We start from the raw sequence: 26,472 nt of genomic DNA on the forward strand, positions 1-26,472 counted from the left end.
AATCTTTTCATTCCCAACTGATTAGGAAACTCAGCAAGACAAGAAGAGCCAGCTTATTCAAACACTTTTATTTCCAACAAAGAACACCACAAAATTCTATTTCTTCTTATTCTTAGAATAGAATAGAATCCACGGATCAGGACAAAGGCATTTGGAAATAGCGATTTCAGGCATGTAAATTTCTACCAGATGAAAACTTGCTGATGGAGTTATTTATACTTTGGGTTTATTTCGACTCGGGATATGTGTTGGGGAATAGGATATATGGACTTGGTTCGATATTGCAAGTATTGTAAGACCTTGGGATTCTGCGTTCGATTGCGCAACAGGAGAAGGATTTGGGGTGGCATTGATTGGATGTAAGATTAGTATGAACATTTTTTTTGAGACGGGTAGAGGGTAGTTAGGTATTATCCATAGAATAATCTATGAATCTCGAGATGCGGCAACAAGAACAAATTTACCAACTACAGAGAAGATGGGATGAAACGAGGTAGAATCTTTGCGCGGCAAGCAGTATTGTTGCAACATGAGAGCAATCGTGTTGTATTTGCTATTCGTCGAAGCTGAAAGAGCACCAGGGCCACTGATTGGTGAATGCAGGTGACGGAGAAATCCTGCAGAAAATATGTTTGCTCCTAGTGCTTGCCCTTCCATCTGTTTTTCCTCTCACGCCTGTGCAACTTCCCAATCAATGCCTGAACCATTTTTTTGGAGCCACTGGACTTGGAAGAGGCGAAGGAAATAGACCCGTGAGTTGAGAAGTGCGTAGCACCTCAGCCTCTTTGTCCCTTGACCAACCCAGAAACTGACCACCGCTGGTGCCAAACGACTGGAAGAACTCATGTGCTGGGTGCAGGATATTAGCAAAGTCGTAGTCCAGGAGTGCAATTACACGATATGTAGCAGGATCATAAAGCAGATTCTCAGGGACTTCAGTCATTGTCAGTGGTGAGCTCAATGGAAGAGTAGGGAAGATTCTTATCTAAATCTCCGTGTATAATAGACTTTTCTTGCTTGAAAGGTATATTGGAGAACAGTGCTGACAGTCCATTCTCAATGAAGGCATCAATACGCTTTCGAACACCGTTTTCTTTCCAGTCCGAATATATAGATTTTTGTCTGTTTTAGCAAGTGCTGCTTTCAGACATTCTCTACAAGACTTTTCTAAACTATCCCAAGGTCCAGCACCAGCGGTTTTCATAGGTCCACTTACCATAGCGCTATTGCTATCAAAATATGCACCTCCAAAGTTATGAATACTTTCGGGAAGCTGATAGTCCTGTAGTGCTTTTAAGAATAGCGCCCTTTGTTTCTGGATCACTTTCTTCTAGCCAAGCGGCATAGCTTCGAAAGCCTCGGCCAACGGTTCACCAGGCATCAGCTCCTGTAAAATCCACCCTGTATGATTGCGACTCGCGCTGCCCCAGCCAAGAACCCGTGGGACAACGGGTAGATTGATATGACTTGGAGTATCTCGAGCAAGGCTGAGGATAGCAACTTCGTTTTGGACTCGTGTTTCTTGATGTGTGTCTTCGGAGTCAGGATTGTTGAGACGCATAATGAACTCCCTTGTTCCTGCTGGAATGCCGTCGCATCCTGGCCGTTGAAGTCCCGAGATATCACTAGGAAGTAGGAGATGATAGACGAAATTGATGTATTTGAATGGTGATCGACTTTATATTGTAGCGGCGTGATCTTGATTTGTTGCAGCTTCTGATCAGAGTCATCCATTCTAGTGATCAGATGTAGATGGAAAGGATGCTCGAGAAGTTATCTATAGCAAGTGGGGCTTTAGGTGCGGAATGATTATATGACATACATTACTTGGGAAATGCAGAGGATCTGCGAGTGTTCAATATATTCAAGACGCGACTGATAGTTGGCGTGGTTGTGGTTCATCGCCATGTCGATTGAAATTGATCTAATAGTTTGTAGGGTGGAAAGCTTGTATTTCAAGAGATTTTCAAGAAACGTTCTGGACAGAGAGTGTTTGAGCCTGTACAACTTGAGCATTGTCGGCGTCCAGTCTGGAATCATAAGTGCTATTGTCGGGATATGGATCATGTGACGGTACCTCGGCACTACAGCATAGCATGCGGTTTTTGTGGTTGAGGCATGTATGGCTCAATCAAACAACGCACAAATTCTTCGAAAAGAGGGCAGAAGATGCAGAAGTGACCGAATGGTGGTTCTTACTCGCATTAATTGGCCGAAACGGGTATAAAAGGTCTGCTAGAGTATTACCCTTTCTAGCATAATCCAACTCATTACCCACTTCCACAAAGACCTTTCTTCCAGGGCTGAGCGACTCTGAAAACTAATTAGTTTCTTGTCTCGGCAGTCGTGGTTCTAAGGCATCATGAAGCAAGCAATGGTAAATGACAATGACCATCTATGATTCTCCGAGACGAAGAAAAACGGAAACACCATGATAAGATCAAGAGTTGATGTAATGCGCACTTCTAACATGTCGTCCAGAGAGCAAGCCCATGCGATGATAGTCTGTTAACTCATAATCTTTCCCAATTCTCAATCAAAACTTGTGCCTTATCATCGAATAGAGAGACGTGAACACAGCAAGCGAGCCACCTGTGATTGTCGAATGGAATTGAACTCGGCGGCTGCGAGAAGTCACTGGAATATAAATACGGATAGATGAAACGTGCAGACAAAGTATTGATACAAGACGAACGACTAGTGTGTTGTAGTCAATTCAGAATTCGCCTCTGGTTACTTACATGAGTCTGAAAACATGGGGTATCCTTAGTGCCCTTCCACAATACATAGACTTCTGTGATGGTGCATGCAGGGAAAACATATCAGCTATAGCAGAGACCTGGTGGCGATAATCCTTTGACGAAACTGACACGGAACAAAGTTGCTTCTCCGAGCTGGCCAAAAATATAAAAAACATTCGGCTGTGAGGGAAGACGGGTGGATCTTGAGCGAAAAGCAAAAATCTGTTCCAGCAGACACAAGGCAAATGGGGAATGGATATAATGCTCTAATAATGAGGCTTGGTGACTCTCATCCCAGCATATAATATTTGATAAGGGACGTCTCGACAACCCCAAGATTGATCCAGCGTCGATTTATAAAAAATAAAAATAAAAACCACAAAAGGAAACATACAACAGTGGGGATTCGCTGGTGGTCACCCACCCAACTACTAATCCACCGATCTGAAGCTTGTGTATGGCAGAGCGGACGGGATGCCCAATTCTCTTCAGTCTATGGTCGTATGTGATGGAACTGCAGTTGTGAGAGAATATGTACTCTTTTTGTGCGACGCGCAAATTTACTCGTGATGTCCAGACAGCTGTTGTCGAGACCGACCGTTGACGATGATGTTGTGGATGGAAAATCAGCAGGACTATCAGATCCGTGAATATCTTTGGAGACTAAAATAGCAGACGTCTCTCGCATGCACCATGGATATATAGTAAATGTACCTTGCCTTCGAAATGCTGCATTATTCTCCGGCGCAACATGATGAATCAATTGAGTACACACGGGAACGTTGCAAATCAATTGACGTATGTCGTCTTGTATCGTCCTGGAAGATCATGGATAGTGATAGTAAACGCATTATCACCTGCCGATCGTTTTAGATCGTGTAGTGATTTGCATTCCAGGACATGATCATTGCGTTGGAACACAAGTTGCTGTCGTCATATACTGCGAAAAGCAAGTAAAACAAGCACACGGGATGGTAAGACTTGAATCTTGTCGAGACGAATAAGATGAACGCCGATAACTACGAACGATGAGAATGTCCCAGATGTGGAAGAAACGCCACGTCGATAAGTGGTAGACGATGACGAACTTGCAGCGTTGCATAAAGCATTTCCATGCATCTAAGGTTTATATTTCCATTTTGCATTGCCTGTATGACCAGACCAGTTCACTCACCATGCATCAAGCCCCTTTTCACGGGGGGTCGACAATCTACCGGCAAATCCTCGATATCTTGGCATTTGTCGATAAGCTGGAATCTACTGGGTCGGTCGCTGGTGTTGTGGAGGAAAATAACCGCACAGAAGCACGCCAGTGTATCAAATGAGTCGATCCTGTGAAAGTCATGTATGTGTGTATGTGTGTATGTGTGTATGTACCCGCACGCTTTCGACCGCGAGCCATAGTAAGTGGCCGTGACGGCCTCATTTCTGCTGTAGAAATTATGGAGTGGATGGAAAGCCGAAAGCGATCTTCAATAAATGAAGAGCGAATACGGCACCGCTATCTTGCTTGAAATTAATCCCTAGGTAATTCGACCGCGAGAAAGCTCGTATTGTAGATACTGCAATTTACATAGCAAATCTTAACGATTTCGTTCCGAGGAGCGTTAATCAATGGCATCACTTGCGGATTCGTTCCATGACCGAGGTACGAAAATAGATATCTTCTCATCTGCGGCGACTCAATCTCCTTCAAGATACAATGATGATGCGAAATGATGATCAGCCAATGTTGGGCCTCTCATCCCGATGAGGACTGAGAATTGAATGTACATGGAAATTGAGTCGACGATTTTCTACCAGGTTCAAAAAGATGCTTAAATGGAAAGTAGACGACGGGGACGAAGCACGGCCTGATGATTTTTATTATTCTTAATATTAGAGAATGGGATTTGAATCATGAATCATAATGATTTGGGTGAAGATGGATGCATAGGACCTGCTCACTGTCCTTTGAATTTCTACTCGAGCAATCTATGAAACAATCATCTAAGTAAACTGGAGCTACCTCCCTAGGGCCTAGGTGCACAGCATCGGCCATATTCACATTCCCTACGTGATTACACGACTACATGATCGGACGGCAGCATCGAACGGCAACGGCAACGGCACCAGCACCAGCACCAGCTACAGCATCAGCCACAGCCACATCATCAGGAACATGAGACGAGCTGGAAATAGAAGCTTTGAACCGTTGATTGTGACTTTGGATAAGCATCAGGATGAGATGGTGAGATGGAAGGATTCCAAGAAGATTAAATAATAGAACCAAAACCTGGAGTCAATCGAGATACAGCAGAGACCTACGCCTCAAAGTTACATTTGTAGGAGCTTTTGGGGATGGATAATCATTCCTCGAGCTCCTAGTCAGACAAATGTCAGGCTTAGGGTGAAGTAAAATGGATAGGGGTTCTCACTTCGCGAACCCAGACGAATGCCACCGCTAATTGGTCTTGTTCCTGCATTAGATGAATTTAGATCGACCCTGTAGAATGCACTACTCCGGCACAAAGCCACCAAGACTTCCAAACCATGCATTTTCTCTGGTCCGGCCTTCCTTCGGTGCGCATGAAAATCAAGCCACGAAACGTCAAATCGCTAGGAACGGATGAACTAAGGCATACCACTTCTCATAGGTTGAATGTTTGCAATCCCAGAAACCAAACCTGAGAAGTGGGAAAAACATCCATCGCCCTCCTGTTAATTACGAGTGGATGTCAAATGGAGGCTAGGTTTGCCCTTGGGTCAGCGGTGTATACATTGGTCACCAAATGGCTACACATATTAGCCCTAGCAAAAGTTACTTTGCACGACTACCGGTTTGAGAGTGATTCCCCTGTCAATCCAGCTACGAATTGGGTATTCTTTGCTAGCCTAGTGGTGGGAAAGTGTGGAAAGTCTCTCCACATGGGACCGCTGAAAAGAAGCTCTTCCTTGTCAATCTCCCAAGTGGCCAAGCCCGTCTCCCATCTTTGTTTAATCTCCCAAGCTTATATGGGGTTGACTTGCCCCTCCTCTATTCACTTTTCTTCTTCATCCAAACAAAGTCAATCTTCCAGATCACACATATCTTCCTTTGACTTCGGTCGTCCATTCTTTACAGAACAAACTCAACAGATCAAATTCAGTGAACCTTCTATCACCGCTCTTCAGCACTAAACAATCCCCAAAAACCAAATAATATTCAAAATGCGTTTCTCCGTTATCGCCGTTTCCATGTTCGCTGGTGCCGCCATGGCTGCCACCTCCACTGACTACGTAAGTCTGAACGATGATTTGTATGGAAGAGATTTGAGGGCACCTGACTAATATTTCCTAGGTCACTGAGGAAGTCACCATCACCTCTTGCGCCGCAACTGTTACCGACTGCCCAGCTCGCAGCACCCAAGTTTCCACCACCATCTACTCAAGAACCTCCTCTACCGAGGCTGGAGCCTCTTCTGTTACCCCAGCTGGTCAGCCATCCAACAGTGCACCAGCTTCAAGTGCACCAGCTAGCAGCGCACCAGTTGTTTCTTCCCCAGCCCCAAGTGCTCCAGCCTCCAGCGCCCCAGCTAGCAGTGCACCAGTTGCATCTGGCCCAGCCTCCAGCGCCCCAGCCAGCAGCGCACCAGTTGCATCTGGCCCAGCCTCCAGCGCCCCAGCCAGCAGCGCACCAGTCTTCACTCCAACCTACGCCACACCAGCTGCCTCCTCATCTGCCCCCTCAGCTGCCCCCACCGATGCTTGCGTAGCTGAATGTAACGCATCATACAACTCATGCCGTAGTGCAGCAGATGCCAACCGAGCCACATGTGCTTCCGAATACGCATCATGTCTTGGATACCTTCCATATGACAGCAACGGATCGCTCGTCACCCCAACTGCTTGCTCCAAGTCTGCATCAGCAACAGGAACTCCTGCTGCCTCCTCCACTGGCTCTAACCTCGGTGTTGTTACCTCCCCAGCTGCATCCGTCTCTGTCGTTGCCATCACCACCTGTATCCCAACCGTCATCTACTCCACCGTCTCCCTCTCCGGACACGAGACCACTGTTCCAGGTGTCCCAGCTGCTTCCGCCAAGCCATCTTCCACTGGATACATCTCCGTCCCAGCCAACGGTACTACCCCAGTTGCTACCCAAACCCCACTTGCATTCACCGGTGCTGCTTCCACTGTTCAAGCTGGAGGAGCTGCCATCGCCGCCGTCTTCGGACTCGCTGCTTTCCTTTTGTAAGCATCTAAATGCTCACCGATCGACAATTTTCACGCATTTGCATTACAATGGAATTTTTTCGGGCGCCGGTACAAGTTATTTTTTTGGCTTGGGTCTACGAAAAAGGGGATAGATACCTTAGGGGGGTGTTGATGTTTACTTTGTTTATTCTCTTAGAGTCTGGTCTGGGCAACGACAGTTTGGATCAGAAGTTTTTTTCTTCCTCTGCGCAATCTTTTTTTTCTTCACAATCGACATTAATTCTTTAATTCTGGATATTTACATGATGGGACTTGTACGGATCGTGGGATGGGAACATTTCCAGGAGATGTGCAGAATGGGAAGTGCAATTGCTTGAGAGCTAATGGGTAGAGAGTTGGGCTGGGCCATCCCTCCTGCTTGTCTTGAAGTAATTTAGTAAATTAATTCAGAATTGAGATTAATTGTTTGATGTACTGTATCTATTTTGCATTTCAATTCTTGCATTTAAGTTTTGCCTTCAATTTGCGCTTCAATCGTGCGTGAAATAAAAGAATGAACAAGATTAGATAAATTGTGTTCATACCTGGGCCTTGTACATGAAGTGAAACCTCCCGAAACATCCCAGTTCCGGACAAATACCTGTACGTATGATGAATAATAAATCCCATCGAACCACTTAAAAATACGAGAAATTCATTAAAAGAAAAAAAGTTTCCCCGGATCGCCAAGACTGAGGTGTTTCACTTGAGTTGAGCGAATTGTGTGGTTTTTTTCTGGTCGGTCGGTCGGTCGGTCGGTCGGTTTTCATTCAAGCATAAGGAAATTATGTTGATCTTGATCTTGATCTTGCCCTGCCCTGCCCTGCCCCTGAAAACAAATGGGAGAGGGGCTGTGTGGCTGTGTATGGACGGAGTACTGGATTGGGATTGGGGCGAGAAGATGGATTGGATCGGGACGAGCAGGTGGAATGAATGGGACGGAATCCTTGGATTGTCGCGAGTCGAATTCTGATTGCAGAGGATCAGATCAGATCTGTTTTCAGTCGGGAGAAGCTGGTTGGGTTCGTCTGCACCCCTTCCGTCACTTGGGATGGGATGTGAGAGTTTCTTTTGTTGTATCGTAGGAGGGACGGGGATATATATAGATGTATCGATAGATGTGTAGATGTTGATGTTGATGTAGAGATGGAGATATACGTACTCTATGTGATTGACAGGAAGGTCCATTCATTCATTCATTCATTAGCAGTTTTGAGTCCGGCGAGTCCGGTCGGTAACTTCGGGTGCGGGATTATATACAGAGCATGGCGTCCGCTGCAACCGGTCCTTGAGCTATACTTATATATATACATATATATATTAATAACATATCAACACACTATACGTGTTGCTATATATATGTGTGTGTATATACTCGGTAGGCAGGTGGTTGCTAGATAGCAATACGTATACGCCGTATGCGTATTTAATCGATATCTAGATCCGGGTGAGGCTGGCGACACAACATTCAATGCATGAATCTCATAGGCTGGTCATGGTTACTCGTACCGGTCGTATTATTAGGCGTATAGAAAAACGTTGTTGGCCTCGCACAGAATTATTAAGGGTTCATTCACATGATTTCACATGCATGCAACATCCTTTCCACACACACACACACTCTCTCTCTCTCTCTCGCTTCCCCTCCCGCCCCTTCGCTGCACTTGGCATGGTCTTCCGCCTTTTCACATCTTCTCCACACAAGATACAGATATGGCTGGTTCGGTGTCGAGAATGCCATCGTCTCTTCTAAATAGGTAGGTGGGAAGGAAGGTAGGAAGGAAGGTAGGAAGAAAGGCAGAAGAGAGATAGGAAGAAAGGCTGGTCCCACCAGCCAATCAGTCAATCAATTAATCATGAGACTCTTTAAACTTTCCACAATTTCCAAACTCCGCCAGTCCGTCTGTCTACCGTCTATCCTATCCTATCCTATCCTATCCCATCCCCACTGCCACGGCCACTCCTCGATTACGTCAACTACAAGTGGGATTGACTTTGCTGGCACGCACTGGCAGCATGAACAACGAGCTATCGAAGCTGTGCACTTCCCAATGGTGCTGGCTTACGGCGCAACACACCAATTGCCAAAATGAATTCAAGCCCTAGACTAGAAGAAGTTCCATATTCACAAATCATAATATCAAGCAACTCCCCCAAACAGGAAATATCCTGGTAAATGGTTAAAAAAATTGTTGGAGGCTCCATAAGGCTTATCGTACCGCATCCGGAAACAGCGGAAAACGTCTTCAGCTGTCTCTTCCTTTTCTTTCCTGCCACTTCTCGCAATTTATATTTCAGATGATAGTAAGGATGGATCAAGAATAATTGATGTAAACAGGTCAACACGTTATAAAGCAGGAAACACTCGGGAACAACAAAGACGAACCCGGACAATGGCTTCAAACCCCTCCCCTCAGAATGGCAACGATCCATTACATGCGTCAACGTCGACTACCATTGCGGCAGATCCAAACGAATTCAGCGATGATTTTTCGGATGAGATGGAAACCATGGCAGTTCCTCATATAACAGATGAGGACGCACAATCGATCATTGGAGTTTCACTCAGTCATGCAGCTTCACGTTTGAAGTCTTCGAGAACACCTGCTGCAGAGAAGGCTGCCGCCATGGATACTTTGGAAGGAGGTTATTTTGACAGCGACCCCGAGACCCCGCTAGCATTAGAGCCGAATACACATGGGCCGTTCGATGAAGAGTTGCCAACAACTACAAAGGGGGAAGGATTGACATTGGAGACATTGCCATCATCGAACCTTTCACAAAATCCCCCTCCTCCTCCTCTGCCATCTCCTCCTTCGCCATGGCGGGCAGGACCGAAGCCAATCGTGGTTACGGAACCACCAAATGATGGTCGCACATCAGCAATGGCTAGTGTATTCAATACTGGGAGGAAACGCCAGAGTTCATTATCTAGTAGTGCTGATGCGCTCAAAAAACTGCTGCCGAAGGGGTTGCCTTCAATGGCTCAAGTAGGAAACTTATTTAGTACTTCAACAAGTTCGAATCATAAGTCTCGGTCATCTATTAGTTCGCCAAGAAGCGCCACGTTCTCCCCCTTTTCTACCTCGCCTAGTCAATCAAAAGGCGAGGGGTCATCTACGAATAACAATCGGGTAAAGGGACACCTCACAACTCAATACCAACAATCAAAACGTCGCAGTCATTCACAACTTCAGAACGCAAGTACAGCGACCGACAGTAACACAGCAGAACGGCCATTGGTTCTTCGCAGAGCAACATCTGATGATTCACTACTGTATCATAGCTTATCTCGAAGTTCCTCACTAGGTGATGATACACGATTCGAAAATCACCACGAACAAGTCAATTCTCGAGTCAAAGCTATTAGAGACTCTTTTCAAGATCGATCGACTTTTCGAATGCCACAACTTCCTAGTATGCCAAGTATGCCCCGCGTACCCAGTTTTGGCTTTAGCATGAACTTTTTGAATTCCAACCCAGCGTCGTACAGATCAAAGTCAATTACTGATGCATCTTCAGACGTATTACCAGCAGTTATAAAAAAGAAACCACTTGAATCAAGTCCCTCCTTTTCGAAATCCGATTCGTTTTTTGGTGGTGAGAATACTCGATCGTCGACGAAACCTACAAGTACTTTAGATAAAGCTATGGAAAATTTGACGGGTGATGTTGTAATTATGGGTGGGTATCGAGGATCAGTACTCCGGTCTGCCAAAGCACCAAATCATCAACTTTGGGTCCCTGTCAAGGTAGGACTCAATCTCCGTAAAGTGGACCTGGAAGTTGGTTTGGATCCAGAGGACGAGGAAAGAATGGAAGAAAATATAATCCCATCTGGGATGCTTAAAAATATTGGACCAGTGGATATATCCAGGCGGTTATTTAAACGACTTCGCAATTGCGAGAATGCACAAAATGGGAAACTCAGAGTATGGGATTATGGTTATGATTGGAGGTTAAGCCCGCATCTTTTAAGTAGAAAGCTGAAAGCCTTCTTGGAGACATTACCTTCCAATCAACCAGGTCCTAATGGAGAAAAGCCCACTGGCGCTCTGGTGATAGCTCATTCATTGGGAGGTTTGATCACGAGACATGTTGTGAATCAAAAGCCTGAGTTGTTTAGTGGAGTTATATATGCTGGTGTTCCACAATCATGTATAAACATTCTTGGTCCCTTTAGAAATGGAGATGCTGTTCTATTGAGTTCAAGAGTATTAACCGCTCAAGTCAATTTTACACTACGGACTAGTTTTGTACTCCTTCCTGAAAATGGGGAGTGTTTCTTTGATCTCCATACAAGAGAAAGATATCCCGTCGACTTTTTCAATTTGGATGATTGGATCAAGTATCGCTGGTCACCTGTTACAGATCCACCACTACCACCAATCTCTCAATCTGGTAGCGGGCTTGGCAGTATTCTCAATCTCCAACTACCAAACAGTCTATCAAATCTAACAATTACTGGAAAGAAAACTGGCTCGGGTTCAAACTCGGGCTCGGGTTCCGGTACAAACACCCCTCAACCCTCTTCACCATACCTCGGATCTAATTCTCGCAACGAAAATGATGATCGAAATCAATCCATCGACCAATCCAAAACCAGCCGAGCAGCCGAAGCTCTCCGTGGAGTAGATGGTACAGATCGTACTCTCGCACCTCAAATGGGTAACTCCCTTGGTAAACCCTACAACCCTACTCCCTCGGTCTCTACTCTCGTCACTCTTCCCCGCGACAAAGCAATTGCCTATTTACGACGCACGCTTGCCGAAACACTTCAATTCAAGAAAGAACTTCATCACAGACCCGAAATCTCGGAAGCAAATCGTTACCCTCCGTTGGCTGTCATTTATGGAAAGTCGATACCAACGGTCTATGGAGCGAAGGTCGCAGGTAAAGAAGGGATTCCGTGCGCAGATGTTTATGACAATCTAGCGTTTGCAAGTGGGGATGGAGTTTGTCTAGCGAAAGAGGCAATGTTGCCGGAAGGATATCAATTAGTTAAGGGAGGGAAGGTTAGGAGTGATAGAGGGCATGTCACTTTGTTAGGAGATTTGAATGCGGTAGGAAGAGCAATGGAAGTGATTAGAAAAGGCAGAGGGAAAGGAATTGGATTAGGGGTTTCACAGGACTAACGATTTGGAAATTGGTACCAAATGCTTTGTCTTTTTAGCAAGATGGCACGGGGAACGAAGGTGGGTGTTTCATGAGAAGATGGCGTTGGCATATATATTTCGTTTTCGATCTCACGTTTACATTGCATAAGCATAGGCACAGGAGCGGGCGGCATGGTTGTTGTATACTCATTGTTTATTTGGGTTACAGCTGTCAGTTGGTGTTATATTTTGTTCTGTTTTGTTTGATGGATAGGTGTATAGCGTGGAGAAGGGAGTTTGGGTATTGGGCTTCTACTAAAAATGATAGGAGAGTTGGATTGGGATATTTGATTTCACTCTGGGGGAAAAAAACGAAAATTGGTGAAGTGGTGAAGTGGTGAAAAAAGAGATTGATAGATGTGTCGGCAACGATACATATGAAGTTATATGATATGATATGAATTATGAGTAGATAGCTACATGGAATATCTATCATGTTGAAAAACGTGCTAGTTGCATTAGCTTTGCCTGAGCATATACATTTACCCATGAGATACTTGCCTTCATGCCTTGTCAGATGCAATAATTGTATCGCATTGTTCACTTTTTATAGAAACATGGTTGTATAGTAGGTTCTCCAATGTATGTGCTTTTGCTATATATATCCTACGAGAACTCGATTTGGAAAACTGGAGTAATTTTATAGGCGATATAAAGTTAAGTGAGAGAGATGATCGATGATAGATGAGCGATGATAGATGGAATCTAAATGATTGAGTTAAATTGGGTTGGGTTGAGTTGAGTTGAGTTGAGGGCAAGGCAAGGTGGGGTGAGGTGAGGTGATTGGGGAGTAGCTATAGATGGATGGATGTGATGAAAATAAGGGATCTAGAGTCTAGAGCTGGGATTTACTGGGCGGTGATGAGGGGTAAGTGAGGGGTAAGTGAGGGGAGTGAGGGGAGTGAGGATCTGAGGATCTTGAAAGGAGGGAGGAGGGAGGAGGGAAGGAGGGGGTTTGTGTAAGTTTCTTTTCTTTTCTTTTCTTTTCTTTCCTTTCCTTTTCTCTCCTTCTTTTTCTTTTTTAGTTGTGTGCAAAGAGATAAATACACAACGCAACAAACACACACACACAGAGCCAGAGCCAGAGTTAGAGCTTCGATATCAGATATCAGATGTTAAAATCCACATCCATGAAGATGTAACCCATCCCAAGAGATGCGAGTGAATTCATTCGAAAGCACGAATAGCATTCGATCCTTTCTTGCGCGTGCGACTTCCTTCCCGTTGAGTTTCACTGCATTTCGAGTATTGTCGCGTGCACGAATGCTACTGGTCTGATGCTCTGGCAGGCGAGGAAAATGATTCGTGGAGAGCCTGGTGGGTGGCGTATGCTGGATCGCGTTGGGTGAGGGGATGGCGAGGCTGCTGGTGGGTGGATGTTTGGATTCGATGAGGTGGTGGGTGTTGCTTCTTCTTCTTCTTCTTCTTTTTTTGTTTTAGCAAATGAGGGTTGTTTGGGCGAGGCTTGTTGTGCTTTTTTTTTTGTTGGTTGGGTGGAGTGGAGTGAAAGTCAGTAAGTCAGTAAGTAAGTATGGTGGTGGTGGTGGTGAGTTGAGTTGGATTTATTTTTTGTATATAAGTTTGTGTCTCCTTCTCTGGCTCGCCTTGGAATGGAGGTCAAGTATCTACGAATGTAACACAAAACTCCGATCGGTATTATTATCGTATTGATTGTTGCTCGTGCAACCATTCTCACTTGTGTTTTGAGAAAGATCAAAAAGGTAAAGGACTTCTCTTTCTAACACTAAATGGAAAACTAATAGAGAATAAAGGGGCTGCTCGGTTCTTTATTCCCATTTGTCTAGTCTTGCGTGGCAGTTTTGTGTCTCGCATACTCAGCACGCAATCACTTGAGCTATTCATTCCTCGACCAAATTTCATCACCCTCAAAATCAACATGCCTTGGCGACCATACAGAAGACCATCGCCCAAAAACAGATGGTCACTCTATCCCTCACTCCACGACAGCGTAGCCCTCCTTCTAAAAGAGCACAATCTCCACTTCGAATTCCACCCCATCGACGATCCTATCGCCTGTACCAAAGAAAAAGACACGAGTATCATGGGAAAATTCATATGCCATAACCGCAAATGCCGCTCCCATGGATGGTCGAGCAAGATGATCGCTATCACGATCCGTATGTATGCTGGAGCGAAGTATAATGCGAGAGTGTATCATCAAAGTTGCAAGAGCTGTAATACGCTCAGTCAACCGATCCTGGATGATTCGTACGCGGACCGAATCGCATATCGGATTAAGAAGTGGAATGGAGTTGAGATGGAGACGCCGAAACATTCGGGAACAAGTAAAGGTCCGCATAATGAGGATTTGTGTGAGGGCTGTAAGGAGGGTCACTGTCAGTGGTCAGCTGGTAAGGTAGTAGGGGTTTTTTGATCGCGTCTTATGGGCGATTCGTGGAATGGTGACAATTGAATGTGAAAATAGTAGTGTTTGAGAGGTATGGGATGGGGATAAATTGTTGGTATGGTAGTCTTGACGGGATGAATATTCACCTCACCGGCTATGAGATCATGTGAGGCTTCTTTCTTTTGCTATGGTAATGACGAATTCATCGGGGTTTGGTGATGAACGCAAAACTTGTTTGAAATTTTCTTTTCATGAATTTCAAGCCAAAGAGCTAGTTGATTCTTTCTGGATAATATAACTTATACTTTTCCATTCATATTCCTCTGACGAAATCGCTGGACTTCTATGAACTTGAGCGCTATGAAGGTGTTATGATGATTCATGCGACTTCAAAACCGTGGTAGTCTATCCCCCCTCTCCCTTGTATTATAATCACTAAATCTCGCGCGTATCCGTGAAGTTTCTGTTCTTTCCGCTCGACAGAATTGTCTACAGAGTGCGGGAAGCGTAGAGATCTATGCTCAGAGTAAGATACCGTAACTATTTCTCAGACCTGGCAAACCAAGCATCCATAACCTCGCCATGTTAAAATGCACATAGGATTGACTTTGGCAGGCGTACAAGAACCGCTGCATTTTCGGTTTGGAAAAAGAAAGGAGCGGTCTAGCTAGGTAGGACAATAGAACTAGCTGCTACACCCAAACTGAAACTATCAGACATTCCATCGAACCGAAACAGATACTCGGGTAAAACCCAATTCGTATCAATCGAACAGGTCAACACTATGCCTGTTCACGACATCGTTCTATTCTGTTCCCGCTGTGATCCATCTTCTCAAGTGCATATGCGAAGGTATCCAGCTCGGGAACATAACATCAAACCTCCAACTTCCAACCACGTATTATCTCATCACCATCATGCCAATCGCACATTCGAAAGTATCCATACTCAAAGTGCTCTCAACCCGCATCCTCATCACAGTCACATTATGACTCCTTATCCCAAACGAACGATTCATTTCGGAATCGAAGCAGTGTGCACACGAAAAGGAGAATCGACTCACAACAACCAACACCAACACGGCTTTCTCGGCTGCGGCTATTTACTACTATGTTGCGATTGTTGGTGACCGTATGCATGCGGTTGAGGATAATTTGAGGGCTGCAACCTTATGATTTCTTACCAAATCGCAGTTTCCACCTCGCAAATGCAGAGATTGGAACCAACTGTTGGTTCTATTCTTCCATTCATTCATTCATTCATTCATTCCGACGAACCCCACCACGGGTAGGTTAAACCCTCCATAAGCAATATACAAGGTCTTCGTACCCCTCGCTATCCACAAAGCCGGTCCTCTCTCCAAGCCCAAAGCGAGGAGGGTACGATATAGTAACTCGGCACTAGGCAAGGTACGGAGATACATCTCATCTCGTGATAGTAAGATAATAAGGCTGCATACCAACCCAGGACACACTGATACCCTACTCCATCCTTATCAGTATCAGTAAGCGCTTTCGTCCGGACTCCGTAACCTAAGTAGAGCGTGTGATCGGAAACCCGAGACTGCGGTTACACCTTGATTCCCCATTCTCCGTTCTCAGCCACGGATAACCTAAGGAGAGTTCCATACATCCACACATACATACAATGTAACGTCTTTGCAACCCCAAACAAACCCAGAATCGTTTTCCCCCGATAATTAACTAAATAACTAGCTACAATGCTACAGAATTGTAAGAAAACAAGAGAAATACAATAATTAGCCGCTCATGTGGTATGGTACACTAACTAACTAACTAACTAACTAACTAACTAACCAACAAACCAACCCTCCACGTCGGAGAAATCGCCGCATCCGACCTCGTACGAACAAGACGGGTTCACCCATTTACGAGAAGCAATGGAAGGGGAGGGGAAAAAAGAAAAAAAAAGAAAAGCCTTACGTATACGAGTACCCAGCTAGCCAGCTAGTACATTCTATCAAGCAAAAAGTCAAATCCATTACTCCCTCACACTAACATGTGATTCCTAGCTCTGGGCTTCTCTCTTCTTTTTACACCATGCCAGGAACAGTAAGTAGTAAATCAGTATGGTGATTATGAGTACCGCATCTCCAAACAGGCCCTGATATACCTTTAGCTTCCAGCAAGTATCCCATGCAGTGCAGTGCAGTGGGATTCCACTGAAGATTCCAAATCTCACCTCACCCTCGAGCTCACCCCTCCCACTTCAAAACCAGTCCTTCAGTCCTTACCACACCGACTCTCTTCGTGCATCTCACCCAACACCCCATAAAAACAACAAGTCCGCCCCCAACCTCTGGTCCCAAACCCCAAACCTCAAATCCATTCAAGCCATCAAGCCATCAAGCTATCACTTGCCCACCCCTCCCCCTCCCTATACACAAACCTCATTCCAAGTTTCAAAGTAAGACACACAACCCCCAGGATCCTTACCAAAGTATCGGTACTCATTCGTAAGACTTCCCAATTCATATCTATCATCTGCGTCTTACATCTACATCTGCTCCATACCCAACCCTCGTGGCATTAAAGAAAATGAAATGTCCTCTTTATAAAATACACAAATGCATTTAATATAAGTATGTAAAGAGATGTCATGCTCAACAGGCTTAGTACTATGCAAATATATGACTTTGAGTAATGATCTATCTTTATAACTTTGTAATTGTTTCTAACTGCTATAAATACGCTAAACCATACAGGAATGGTAAGTTTTCTGCTCTCCCCATAGTCCGTCTCTCCACACTCCTCTACTACAGCACAACACAGCATAGCCGAGACCGAGCTGTCAGACTCAAAGATAACCTTATGCCACGTCATGTCTGTATGTAAAGTGTAATGTCAAAGTTATACTGACGCTAATGTATTATGCTTAAGCCTTAAGCCTATCCATAGCATATTACGTAGAAAATGCGCCAATCCATTCCTCAATCCCATAAGAATTCCTTCCCAAAACGCCCTTAATATATCTCTGACTGGATCCCATTTCATCTATGGCTTTATGCATCATGCACGATAAGCAATATTCACGTGAAAGTCGGATGAAATCCTAAATTATTCAATGTACTTTTCATCTCAAAGCATGATTCCTCCTCACTCTGCTTCATCCACTGTATCCTCTACTGTCACCGCCTTGGCTTTACCCTTCTCTCTTCTCCTCATTTCGCCATCTTCATCTCCTCTTGGCTCACTATGCTCGGCTGAACTACTAGTTGATTCACCAGTACCTGACATCGTATCAAGAGAGACATGAGGAGTTGTATTTTCACCACCATCATGTGGAGGCGAAGTTGGCACTGAATGAGCGCCATCCAGATTGTGATTACCCGCTAAACTTGATCCTGTAAATAGTTGTGAATTTCCCCAATTAGGCAAACTAGGAGGGTCAACAAATGGATTTGTATTTGTAGAAGTTGGCTCTGTAGATGTGGTAATCGTTGATGTCGATTGGTCAGCCGAGATAGAAGGCGGGGTTTCAATGGCGTTTATCTCAGAAGAGCCAACCGAGTCGGCTTGCGAATTAACTTGTTCGGTATTGATTGGTGTGGCGCTATTATTAGAAACTTCACTTCTTTCAATTGTAGGGCTGACTACATTTTGCGTAGATGCAGAGGCTATAATAGGGTCGTTAGATGTTGATGCTGCTGCAGGTCCTGGTACCCCTGCTGGACCCGGTAATGGCGCATTAGGAAGTCTTTCTAATGGGAGAAGTGACCAGCCCTCTGGGATGACAACTCCAGGTGGAAGGTCGGCACTACCAGATGGTATTGCTGAGGTATTGGACCGTGCACTGTGTCTGTGCACTTGTGATTGACCTGATGGTCGGTTACTGAATGGGGGGACGATTTGCGGCGGATTCTGAAAGCCAGGCATCTGTGGCAAGGGAAAGTTTGCTGCCAAAGGATCCGCGGCGTTATTCTGTAAGTTTCTCAATCTTGTCAACTCGTTTTGTAACAATTGGACGATCAGCAACTGCTGCTGACTCAACTGCAAGTTTCGAATTTCCTGCGCGACTTGCTGTTCGAGTTCTTCTAAATGTTGTGGTAGTTGGTCAAGCGGGAACGCGGCATTCTGTCCAGGATCCAGAAGCGCTGGTTGGGCTTGGGGTTGAGCTCTACGAGGAATACCTAGTTCTAAACCATAAACTCTTGGTCCTGCACCTGCGGCATTTGCTTGACCTCCTGGAGGGTTTTGAAGGGCAGCAAAATCATTGAGGTTCGCCTGCCCAAAGCCGACTCGAATTGGTCCAAGATTAAGCATACGCATACCGCGGCCACGAGCGGGGGCTGGTACGGGTCCAGCACCAGCGGGTCCATCTTGTTGACCGGGAGCGGGTTGATTAGCTCTTGCATTTTGATTGGCATTGGCTTGTGCATTTTGAGGTGTTTCTACCACAGGACTTCGACATGTTGGGCATACTTGTTGTCGTTCAAGCCAGCTCTTCAAACATCCTAGATGAAGAATATGACCACAAGGTAACTTCTTCGGCCTTGTACGTTCGTTGACAGTACCTGGCCTGGGTTGTGCTCCAGCAGGTACCGGGGGATTTGTTACAGACCAAGGTCGCATCTCTTCTCGACATATAATGCATGTATCCTCCCTTTGAATATCCTCAACAGTTGCATCTTCATATCTTGAGTTCATATCATGAGTTGCTCTGCGGTATCTCAAGAATGCAGTAAGTCGTTTGACAAATGATCTTGCCGTAACAAATAGATCTCGCATAATATGAATAGGGAGGCCGTAGAATGTGAAAAGGATGAAGAAGAATGAAGAGTAAATCGATAATTTCATGAAGTCTGTTTCAATATCAGTAAAAGCAAAGGGATAGAATACGATTATAAGCCTACCTGTTATCAAATCAAGGGTCAAAACCCATTGACCCTTTGCTTCCCATCCGGGAACCTCAATATCCATTTCTTCAACATCATCCTCCGAAGGTAAAGGTGCTGTAGGCTCTTGATAATTTTCGCCAGCTTCCGCACGCGCAATTTCTCTTTGTCTGATCATTTCTGCCCTCTCCTCTCTAACCTCTCTCTTCCTCTCAATCAACCTCTCCTCCGTCTGTTTCTTGACTACTCTCATCTCCATCACAGAAATGAGATATCTACAAGCCGTGGAAGAACTTGAGACGGTCAATACGGCAAATTCAAACAAGAACATAACCATCATATTCGGCCTTGCTTGTTGAATCACCGTGTTAATCGTATAACTCATCAACCACGCATCGTAAATGACCGAAACCGCCAATGATATAGACAATCGAATATGAAAGAGTTTCGGATTGGCAGGTGGTTGTTGTTCTAGAATCTCGACTCGGCCATCTCCTATCCATCCCCAAACTTTGCCGGTCAGAAGAGCGACAAACATGACGAGAAACCAAGCTCCAACCTCTTCCCTGAATATGGTCATGGCGAGACATGTTTCCGTGATGGCGAACCAGGCTTTCTCGTATAATTGCTCGATTTCGATGGGTCGGAGAGGGCCGTAGCAGAGTCGTTGAAGTCCGTACATGAAACTAGAAAAGATGAATAGAATCTAAGACCTGTCAGCAACCGGAAGTTTCGGCGGGGTGATATCGCAGATAGTAGAAATGGGAGATCTGGATCCAAAGCATACCAGATTGATTAGGATCTATGGAAAGTTAGCCATATTCATTGACTAAAGAGTTGGAAGCTCGGAAACTACTTACCATGAGACACAAATTACTCTGCGCCAGGTAAACACATGCTGAATAGAAGTTTGCGCGCTGGTTAAACGCAGAAAGAATCACTGTAGCTGCCAAACCAGTGGATATACCAGCATACCAGGCAAGTCTTGAACCCATCGTGCCTATGTTCAGCTTCTCACCTGCGAGCCCGCAAAGTTTGTAGATGAGGAGCTATGTAGCTATGTAGCTCTGCAGCTTCAAGCTATATGTATGTGGCGTGCTCCACGCTCAATGCTCAATGGATACGCGACGACCGGATGAGTTCAAAAACGACGGTAACCTCTGTGCCAATATTGTCAGGAGTGGATCAAGTACCCATTCTCATACACATCATTTTCTTGTGAATCAAAGTGATTTGTCCTGACTAAGTTTTATAGGATGATGCTGTTCTGTAGCGGAGGTAGAACTGGCCACTTCTGCGGATAAGAGCTGTGGCTGTAACAAACTGTGACGAAGTGTGGCTCGTGCTTTTTCTTTATCTTAGCCGAGTTTGGAGTTTGGAGTTTGGAGAAAACAGGGCAGAACCATTGTATTGATCATGAGTCTGCAATGTCTAGGTGTACTTGCGACAGAGGTCTATTTGTGAATTGATTTGTGATGTATATACTTCCCACACACGTGCTAGAAATATATGGTACAAGCGAGCACCAGTGGAGCAGCGCGGCAACACTGCCGGAATATGAAGATATACTTCGCCTCTACCGTACTCGCTCGCTAGTTGCGCGGTCATCACATTTCACATCTCGTTGCCCCTCTTTCCATATCTTCCGATGATATAGACTATAGATCCAATACTACCGAGGCAGGTACTCGTAATCATTGCCAGCTTAGGATAATGGTCGCTGCCGTCATTTTACCAGGCTGAGAACATAATGATTGGAAATTAGTCGGAATCTAGACATTTCACAGATCAACGATGCACCAAACCCAGTATAAGTATATCCCATCCCATATTTCCTTCTCCACTATACGAAGTACCTCCCGTCCCGCTACCCAGTCGTGCCAGGAATATATTCTATACCCCATTCGTCTCATCGTCAATCCAATATCTACGTCTACCAATCAGCCTAGCATAGCCAACTACTCTACATCAAGATACATTGCGATTTTCCACCACTTTGATCCACCCAACCAGACTACACCACCCACAGCACACCACGCACCCATCCATCACACTTCATCACATCAAAACATTCCAAGAGATCTTATGCCTTCACCTCACTATCCCCAACACAACCCGATACCACCTTACCATCAACCATCACATTATCACCAGCCAATAGATTTGCTTCCCATCCCATCCCTTCCCATCCCTTCCCAGCTCTAGCCCTTTTTGACCCCTCACCATCCATCCTTGGCATTTCCTTCAATCAATCGTTTCTCGTGACCATTCAAACGCAGCCACCAAAAACACATTATCCTCAATTCAACCATCTGCATTAGACTAGACGCAAGCCCACCCATACGATATGCACGACGCAAGATGAACCCGGATACCCGCTGGCCCTACATCTCCCTTTCGTTTCCGGCCGGATCTCGCTTCATGCATGGACTTGGACTGATGATGTATGTTTACTCATGTTTACAAGGCAGCTTTACGTCAATCTACCCATCACTTCATCACATCAATGCCGATCATGATCTACATGGCGTGCAGTCCCAACAATCGGATTTCAGCGCGATAGCCATAATGCAAGGCGACCCATGTACACAGACCGACAGCTGCTGATTCTTTCACCAATTTTCCAGAAAAGATCCATGTCACATTCGATGCAGTCTCGCAGTCATGGTTATGAAAATGGAGTTGAGAGACTAATGCTCTTGATCTTTATTCTTTCCTAGATTCCTAGACTGACTGACTAGCTATTACTTTACTTTCACTTCTTCCACATACAGTAAGTAGCGCAATAATGCCATGCCATGACACACCCCCTCCAATGCAACTCGCCTTCCCCGTTCCGAAATACACCACAAAAAATGGACCAGCCAAAGTAGCGATCTTACATCCCTTCCTTCCTCATTTATCTCCTAATTCACGTGAAAGAAAAAACTCCCATAAACAAAACTCTGTCTGATGCATATGCAATAGATAACGCAAGTAAATCGAGATAGAAAGAAAAGAGCACACCGCGACTTTTGTCTTGTCCTCGAATCCATATCGCCCATACATGTAATATGATATTGTATAAAATTTTCAAAAGGTAAACAGAGTAGGTAAAAGAAAAGTAGAATAAAAAAATGGTATCGTCCCGTCCCGTTAAAGTATATCTCCCTTAGATATATATAAATGGTATCCAAAGCGCCAATATAAAACATATGCAAAATGCCCCAATTCATTTGAGCAAATCATAAAAAAAAGTCCATCTCATAACCTCATAACCAAAAGTTGGAGTGTAAAAGGGTGAAGGAAGAAGAGGAATTACATCTCTCTCTTAACCTCCATCAACTTCTCCAAATCCATGCCCGTCAAATCATCTGCAATCCAAGGTCCCTTTTCTTCTTCCGTAGCATTGTGGAAGGCCTCTGCTCTTCTCATGGTTTGCACATCAAGATCGGTAACGTAAGCCTTTTCATCACCAAGCTTGATGCGTACCTCGTAATCGGTATCGAGCATCATATCGTCTTTCCAGAGACGACGAGGCCCATCAAAGACAGTGAGGACACGCTTCTTCATCTTCATTTGAGATGTAGGACATCCCCATGATGAAGGGTAGTCCTTGCGCTTCTTGCGTCCTTTGGTATTGAGAGTGACGCCACCTTTAGAGTGAGTCATACCTCTGGACTTTTGAACGCCGTTGATTGGATTGCGGTTTTGACGGCCTTTGCGGGATGTGCGGGCGCGAATGGAGTAGTCGTCGTCGTTTTCATCGTCGACTTCTTCCTCGTCATCTTCCTCGGCTGTTGAGTAAATGTTGGTAGTGACTGGAAGGGCGTTGTTGCGGAGGGTTTCATGAACATCGTGATCTTGTTCGACCTCTGCAAGGCGACGAGCGTTAATCGCCTCGGAAGGTTCTTCTTGTTGAACAATGCGAAGAACGCAGTCGTCGAGATGCTCATAGAAGTCTTGAGCATTGCTGAAAGTAGCCGAACAGGTCGAGCACTTTCCAGTAGCATCTGGTGCATATCCGGAGAGCTTCTTTCCGCTATTGATGCTTGCGGAAGTCTTCTTGCGGCTATTTGGAGGGGTTTGTTCTACGGCATGTACTGAAGTGAGATGTCTCTTGAAGACATCAGCACGGTTGAAGGATTTTTCTGCCGCAGATCCGGAACCCGGGCAGAAACCACATACCATTGTCCCTTTGTAATGGGTCAAGGTGTGGCGGTTTTTGTCGTATTTTCGAGCGAAGCCCTTGACGTGGTAGTCACATGTCTGGATGGGACACTTTTCAGGGCGCTCGTTTTGATGGGTCAACATGTGAGCTTTAAGATCTTTGAAGATTTTTCCACACTCTGGCCAAGTGCAACGTCCCTTTTCTTTTGATTCTTCACCACTAAAGTTACCTTCTTGGGAACCATATGATTGGTGAGAGATTGTCAAAGATGGCCGTCTGATCATTGGTGGTGGGTATGGATAATATTGGGAGCCCAAGTAAGGGCTGGCGCTATCGGCCTTGACAGGCCCAGGGCTTCTTGAAGAGTGCTGAGATGGTGATGGAGATGTAGGATACATTGGTGCTTGGTAAGGAGACAATTCAGATTGTCCAATGGCTGATGTTGGGCGAGTAGCGGAGAAAGGAGCATGTAAAATAGATGGGTCTAGACATTAAATGTTAGTATGAAATCCTTTTTGAGTTTTCTTGGCGAAGAAAAGTATGTGAAGCGAGTGCCGGAGTTGCCAGAGAGAAAACACACAAGAAGATTCAAGTGGAGCAACAAAACTGCCACTAGACTGAGAAAAGAAAGGAGATTGTTGAAATGAAGAATACGATGAAGTCGATCCCGAAGCGAATGTTTGCGCTATTGGAGTAGTAACGGGAGAGGATGAAGGAGAAATAGAACGGTTCTGACGAGGTGTAGATCTAGAGATATTTTCACACTCACCAACAAAGCCTGGTTTGGCTGAATTGAAATCTACAGTAAAGTCTTCCATACCTGCAGAGAAGTTGTAGTCGGTTCCTTGACCAAAATTATCGTAATTCACGATGCTTGGATTGATGCCAAGTCCAGAACCCCACTCAGATACTGAAACGATGTGGCCGTGGTTTGAATTGGGAGAGCCAATGGTCGAGGATGTCGCCGAAGGTCCACTCGCTGTGGAGTAATTTGAAGGCGCAGCTCCTCTAAGCTCTGGTGACTCAACGAAATGTTGGGGAACTTCGCTATACATAGTTGTGGAATCGAATCCGGTGCTGGCAGGATAGATCTCTTGTGTTCTCGGGTATGCATACGCAGCGTCGTGCTCGATCTGGAAGTTTGGCATGCCGTTGTATGGGAATTGGGGAGAATACATGTTTGCTTCGGGGAATAGTGGAAAGTCGTTTTCGTTTTGGTTTCCCATGTGTCGCGAAAGCATATGGAATGAGTGATCAGATACCGAGACCATGTTGTGTTGTGAGAGTTTGTTTCGAAGACGGTGACGGCTGGCTATTTTGTATTGGGCTGATAGCCACGCTTATCGCCGACTAGATATACCGGTCAGTAAACTGCTTCGCGGACCATCTACCCAAGGCTTTATGCGAATTACCTTTGGTTCCTTTGCAACTCCAGTATAAGAGAGGAGGCTGCAAGTCGAAGAGGATTGCAATGTACAAACGCTTTGTGAGGATGTCGCGGTGCGAGTTGCTGTAGATACTTGGGGATAGTTGAATCAAGGTAGTATTTGGGGATTAGAGATATGATCTGAGACAGGAAGCCGATGAAGGAAGCCGACGTAAGAAGAAGGCGAGGCGCGGAGAATATATATATATAAAAGGTATGATGACTGAGAGTGTAGTTGACGAGAGACAAAATAGCAGTGTAGGGTTTAGTTTAGGTAGAAAGTGTAAGATTAAGTATGATGCATTAGTTCGGGGAGGATGATCGATGCCTTTCAAGGTTGATGTGTTTATTGCCAAGCGGGAGAGCGGGACATGTATCAATCTTTGTAGTAGTTTGGTAGGGCCTGTCTAGGTGTTCTTGAATCCTGGTGGTATGATATGGAGTAGATATGGGGTGAATGGTGTAGATGTGTATGATGAAGGATGAGCATGAACATGTTCCTTTTGCAGAAAGTTGGGGGCATCTTGAGGATTAATATTATATTGTAATATTGGTGGTATGGAGATGTAATGGGACTGTCTAGTGAGATCCAAAAAAATAAAAAAAAATACCAGGTATGGAGTAGTTCTGGACGGGAAAGGATAAGAAGGCTTCAAAATGGTTGACCCAGAAAAATGCAAGATGCTAAGCCCGGACATGGGAACATGGATGGAGGAGACATGGGGGTCGAAGTTGAACCTTGAGATTGGGACATGGGCATTCTGAGCAAATCATCTTCAGGGATTCTCTTACCTTGGAGTAAAATGTTTCTTTTGCTTTTTCGTTCTTGTTTGCCCTAGCCTGTTATTGTCAATTAACTTCAATACCCCCAAAAGACCCTATAGCAGGTATCTTTACTTTATTGATTGTCTAGTCAAAAATGTTTACTTTACACACACACATACACACACGTCTAGATGTATCTAATTGGCAAGGTCGATACAATACGTACGATAGACACCACTAGTAAGGTACAAGTACAGTCTAGATCCAAAAATAAGAAGAAAAAACCGCTGGAAATTCCCGTAGATAGGATAGCACTACGTCTGTTGAGATTAGTTCCCGGTAGATAGTACTGTGGGAAACAGCTTAGACTAACAGTCACTACTTGACTAATTGACTAAAATTGACTAAAATGTTTCTTTAAACGAAAATCATCACAGACCTCATCTAGAGTGACAGATTGACAGAACGGTCGTTTGATAAATTATATTCTTGCAGTCCGATCCAATAACCATGTCCACATTACACCTAGGCTCAGATTCCCCTTCACAAAAGCACTCTTCAAGCAGCACAGCACAGCACATTGTGGCTTCTTTTTTCCGTGGCTTTGGTCTGGTCGCTCCTCCACCGACCTTACCTTACCTCACCGCAGTGTATGCATAATGATTAGTGCACCAGAATCAAGCAATGCACTCGAACCCACAAAATCCATTTCACACGCCCTTATTTCATACGACCCAACAGGCACATTGGGAAAAAAAAATCATACACAGCCTTACCCGAATGCATCTGGCAAATG

At 44.9% G+C, this 26,472-nt stretch overlaps 5 protein-coding genes across 6 annotated transcripts; 3 read left to right on the forward strand and 2 right to left on the reverse strand.

The window, feature by feature from the left end:
• The first annotated feature begins 5,423 nt into the window (after positions 1-5,423).
• Positions 5,424-8,295, forward strand: BCIN_10g00480 (hypothetical protein). Its single transcript, XM_001554154.2, has 2 exons — positions 5,424-5,999; positions 6,061-8,295. Exons 1-2 carry the CDS (start codon positions 5,931-5,933, stop codon positions 6,955-6,957), a joined length of 966 nt encoding a protein of 321 aa, XP_001554204.1. The 5' UTR covers positions 5,424-5,930; the 3' UTR covers positions 6,958-8,295.
• Positions 8,296-8,593: 298 nt separating this feature from the next.
• Positions 8,594-12,869, forward strand: BCIN_10g00490 (hypothetical protein). 2 transcript variants are annotated; one of them, XM_001554155.2, is made up of 2 exons: positions 8,594-10,382; positions 10,479-12,869. In XM_001554155.2, the coding sequence occupies exons 1-2, from the start codon at positions 9,350-9,352 to the stop codon at positions 12,089-12,091; spliced, it is 2,646 nt and encodes an 881-aa protein (XP_001554205.2). In that variant the 5' UTR covers positions 8,594-9,349; the 3' UTR covers positions 12,092-12,869. The 2 variants fall into 2 exon arrangements, with proteins under 2 accessions (XP_001554205.2, XP_024551182.1); XM_024695388.1 differs by having other exon boundaries at positions 8,594-12,869.
• A 267-nt stretch (positions 12,870-13,136) lies between these two features.
• BCIN_10g00500 (hypothetical protein) lies at positions 13,137-14,792 on the forward strand. The gene is made up of 2 exons (XM_024695389.1): positions 13,137-13,833; positions 13,885-14,792. Exon 2 carries the CDS (start codon positions 14,010-14,012, stop codon positions 14,505-14,507), a length of 498 nt encoding a protein of 165 aa, XP_024551183.1. The 5' UTR covers positions 13,137-13,833; positions 13,885-14,009; the 3' UTR covers positions 14,508-14,792.
• A 2,308-nt stretch (positions 14,793-17,100) lies between these two features.
• On the reverse strand, positions 17,101-20,887 carry Bchrd1. The gene is made up of 4 exons (XM_024695390.1): positions 20,196-20,887; positions 20,123-20,137; positions 19,354-20,041; positions 17,101-19,302 (listed from the first exon to the last, which is right to left on the reverse strand). Exons 1-4 carry the CDS (start codon positions 20,328-20,330, stop codon positions 17,597-17,599), a joined length of 2,544 nt encoding a protein of 847 aa, XP_024551184.1. The 5' UTR covers positions 20,331-20,887; the 3' UTR covers positions 17,101-17,596.
• A 1,125-nt stretch (positions 20,888-22,012) lies between these two features.
• BCIN_10g00520 (hypothetical protein) lies at positions 22,013-25,502 on the reverse strand. The gene is made up of 3 exons (XM_024695391.1): positions 24,898-25,502; positions 24,255-24,835; positions 22,013-23,969 (listed from the first exon to the last, which is right to left on the reverse strand). Exons 2-3 carry the CDS (start codon positions 24,754-24,756, stop codon positions 22,633-22,635), a joined length of 1,839 nt encoding a protein of 612 aa, XP_024551185.1. The 5' UTR covers positions 24,757-24,835; positions 24,898-25,502; the 3' UTR covers positions 22,013-22,632.
• Between the last annotated feature and the right edge of the window lie 970 nt (positions 25,503-26,472).

Source organism: Botrytis cinerea, chromosome 10 (genome assembly GCF_000143535.2).
Source record: "Botrytis cinerea B05.10 chromosome 10, complete sequence".
In the NCBI taxonomy this organism is placed as follows: Eukaryota; Fungi; Ascomycota; class Leotiomycetes; order Helotiales; family Sclerotiniaceae; genus Botrytis; species Botrytis cinerea.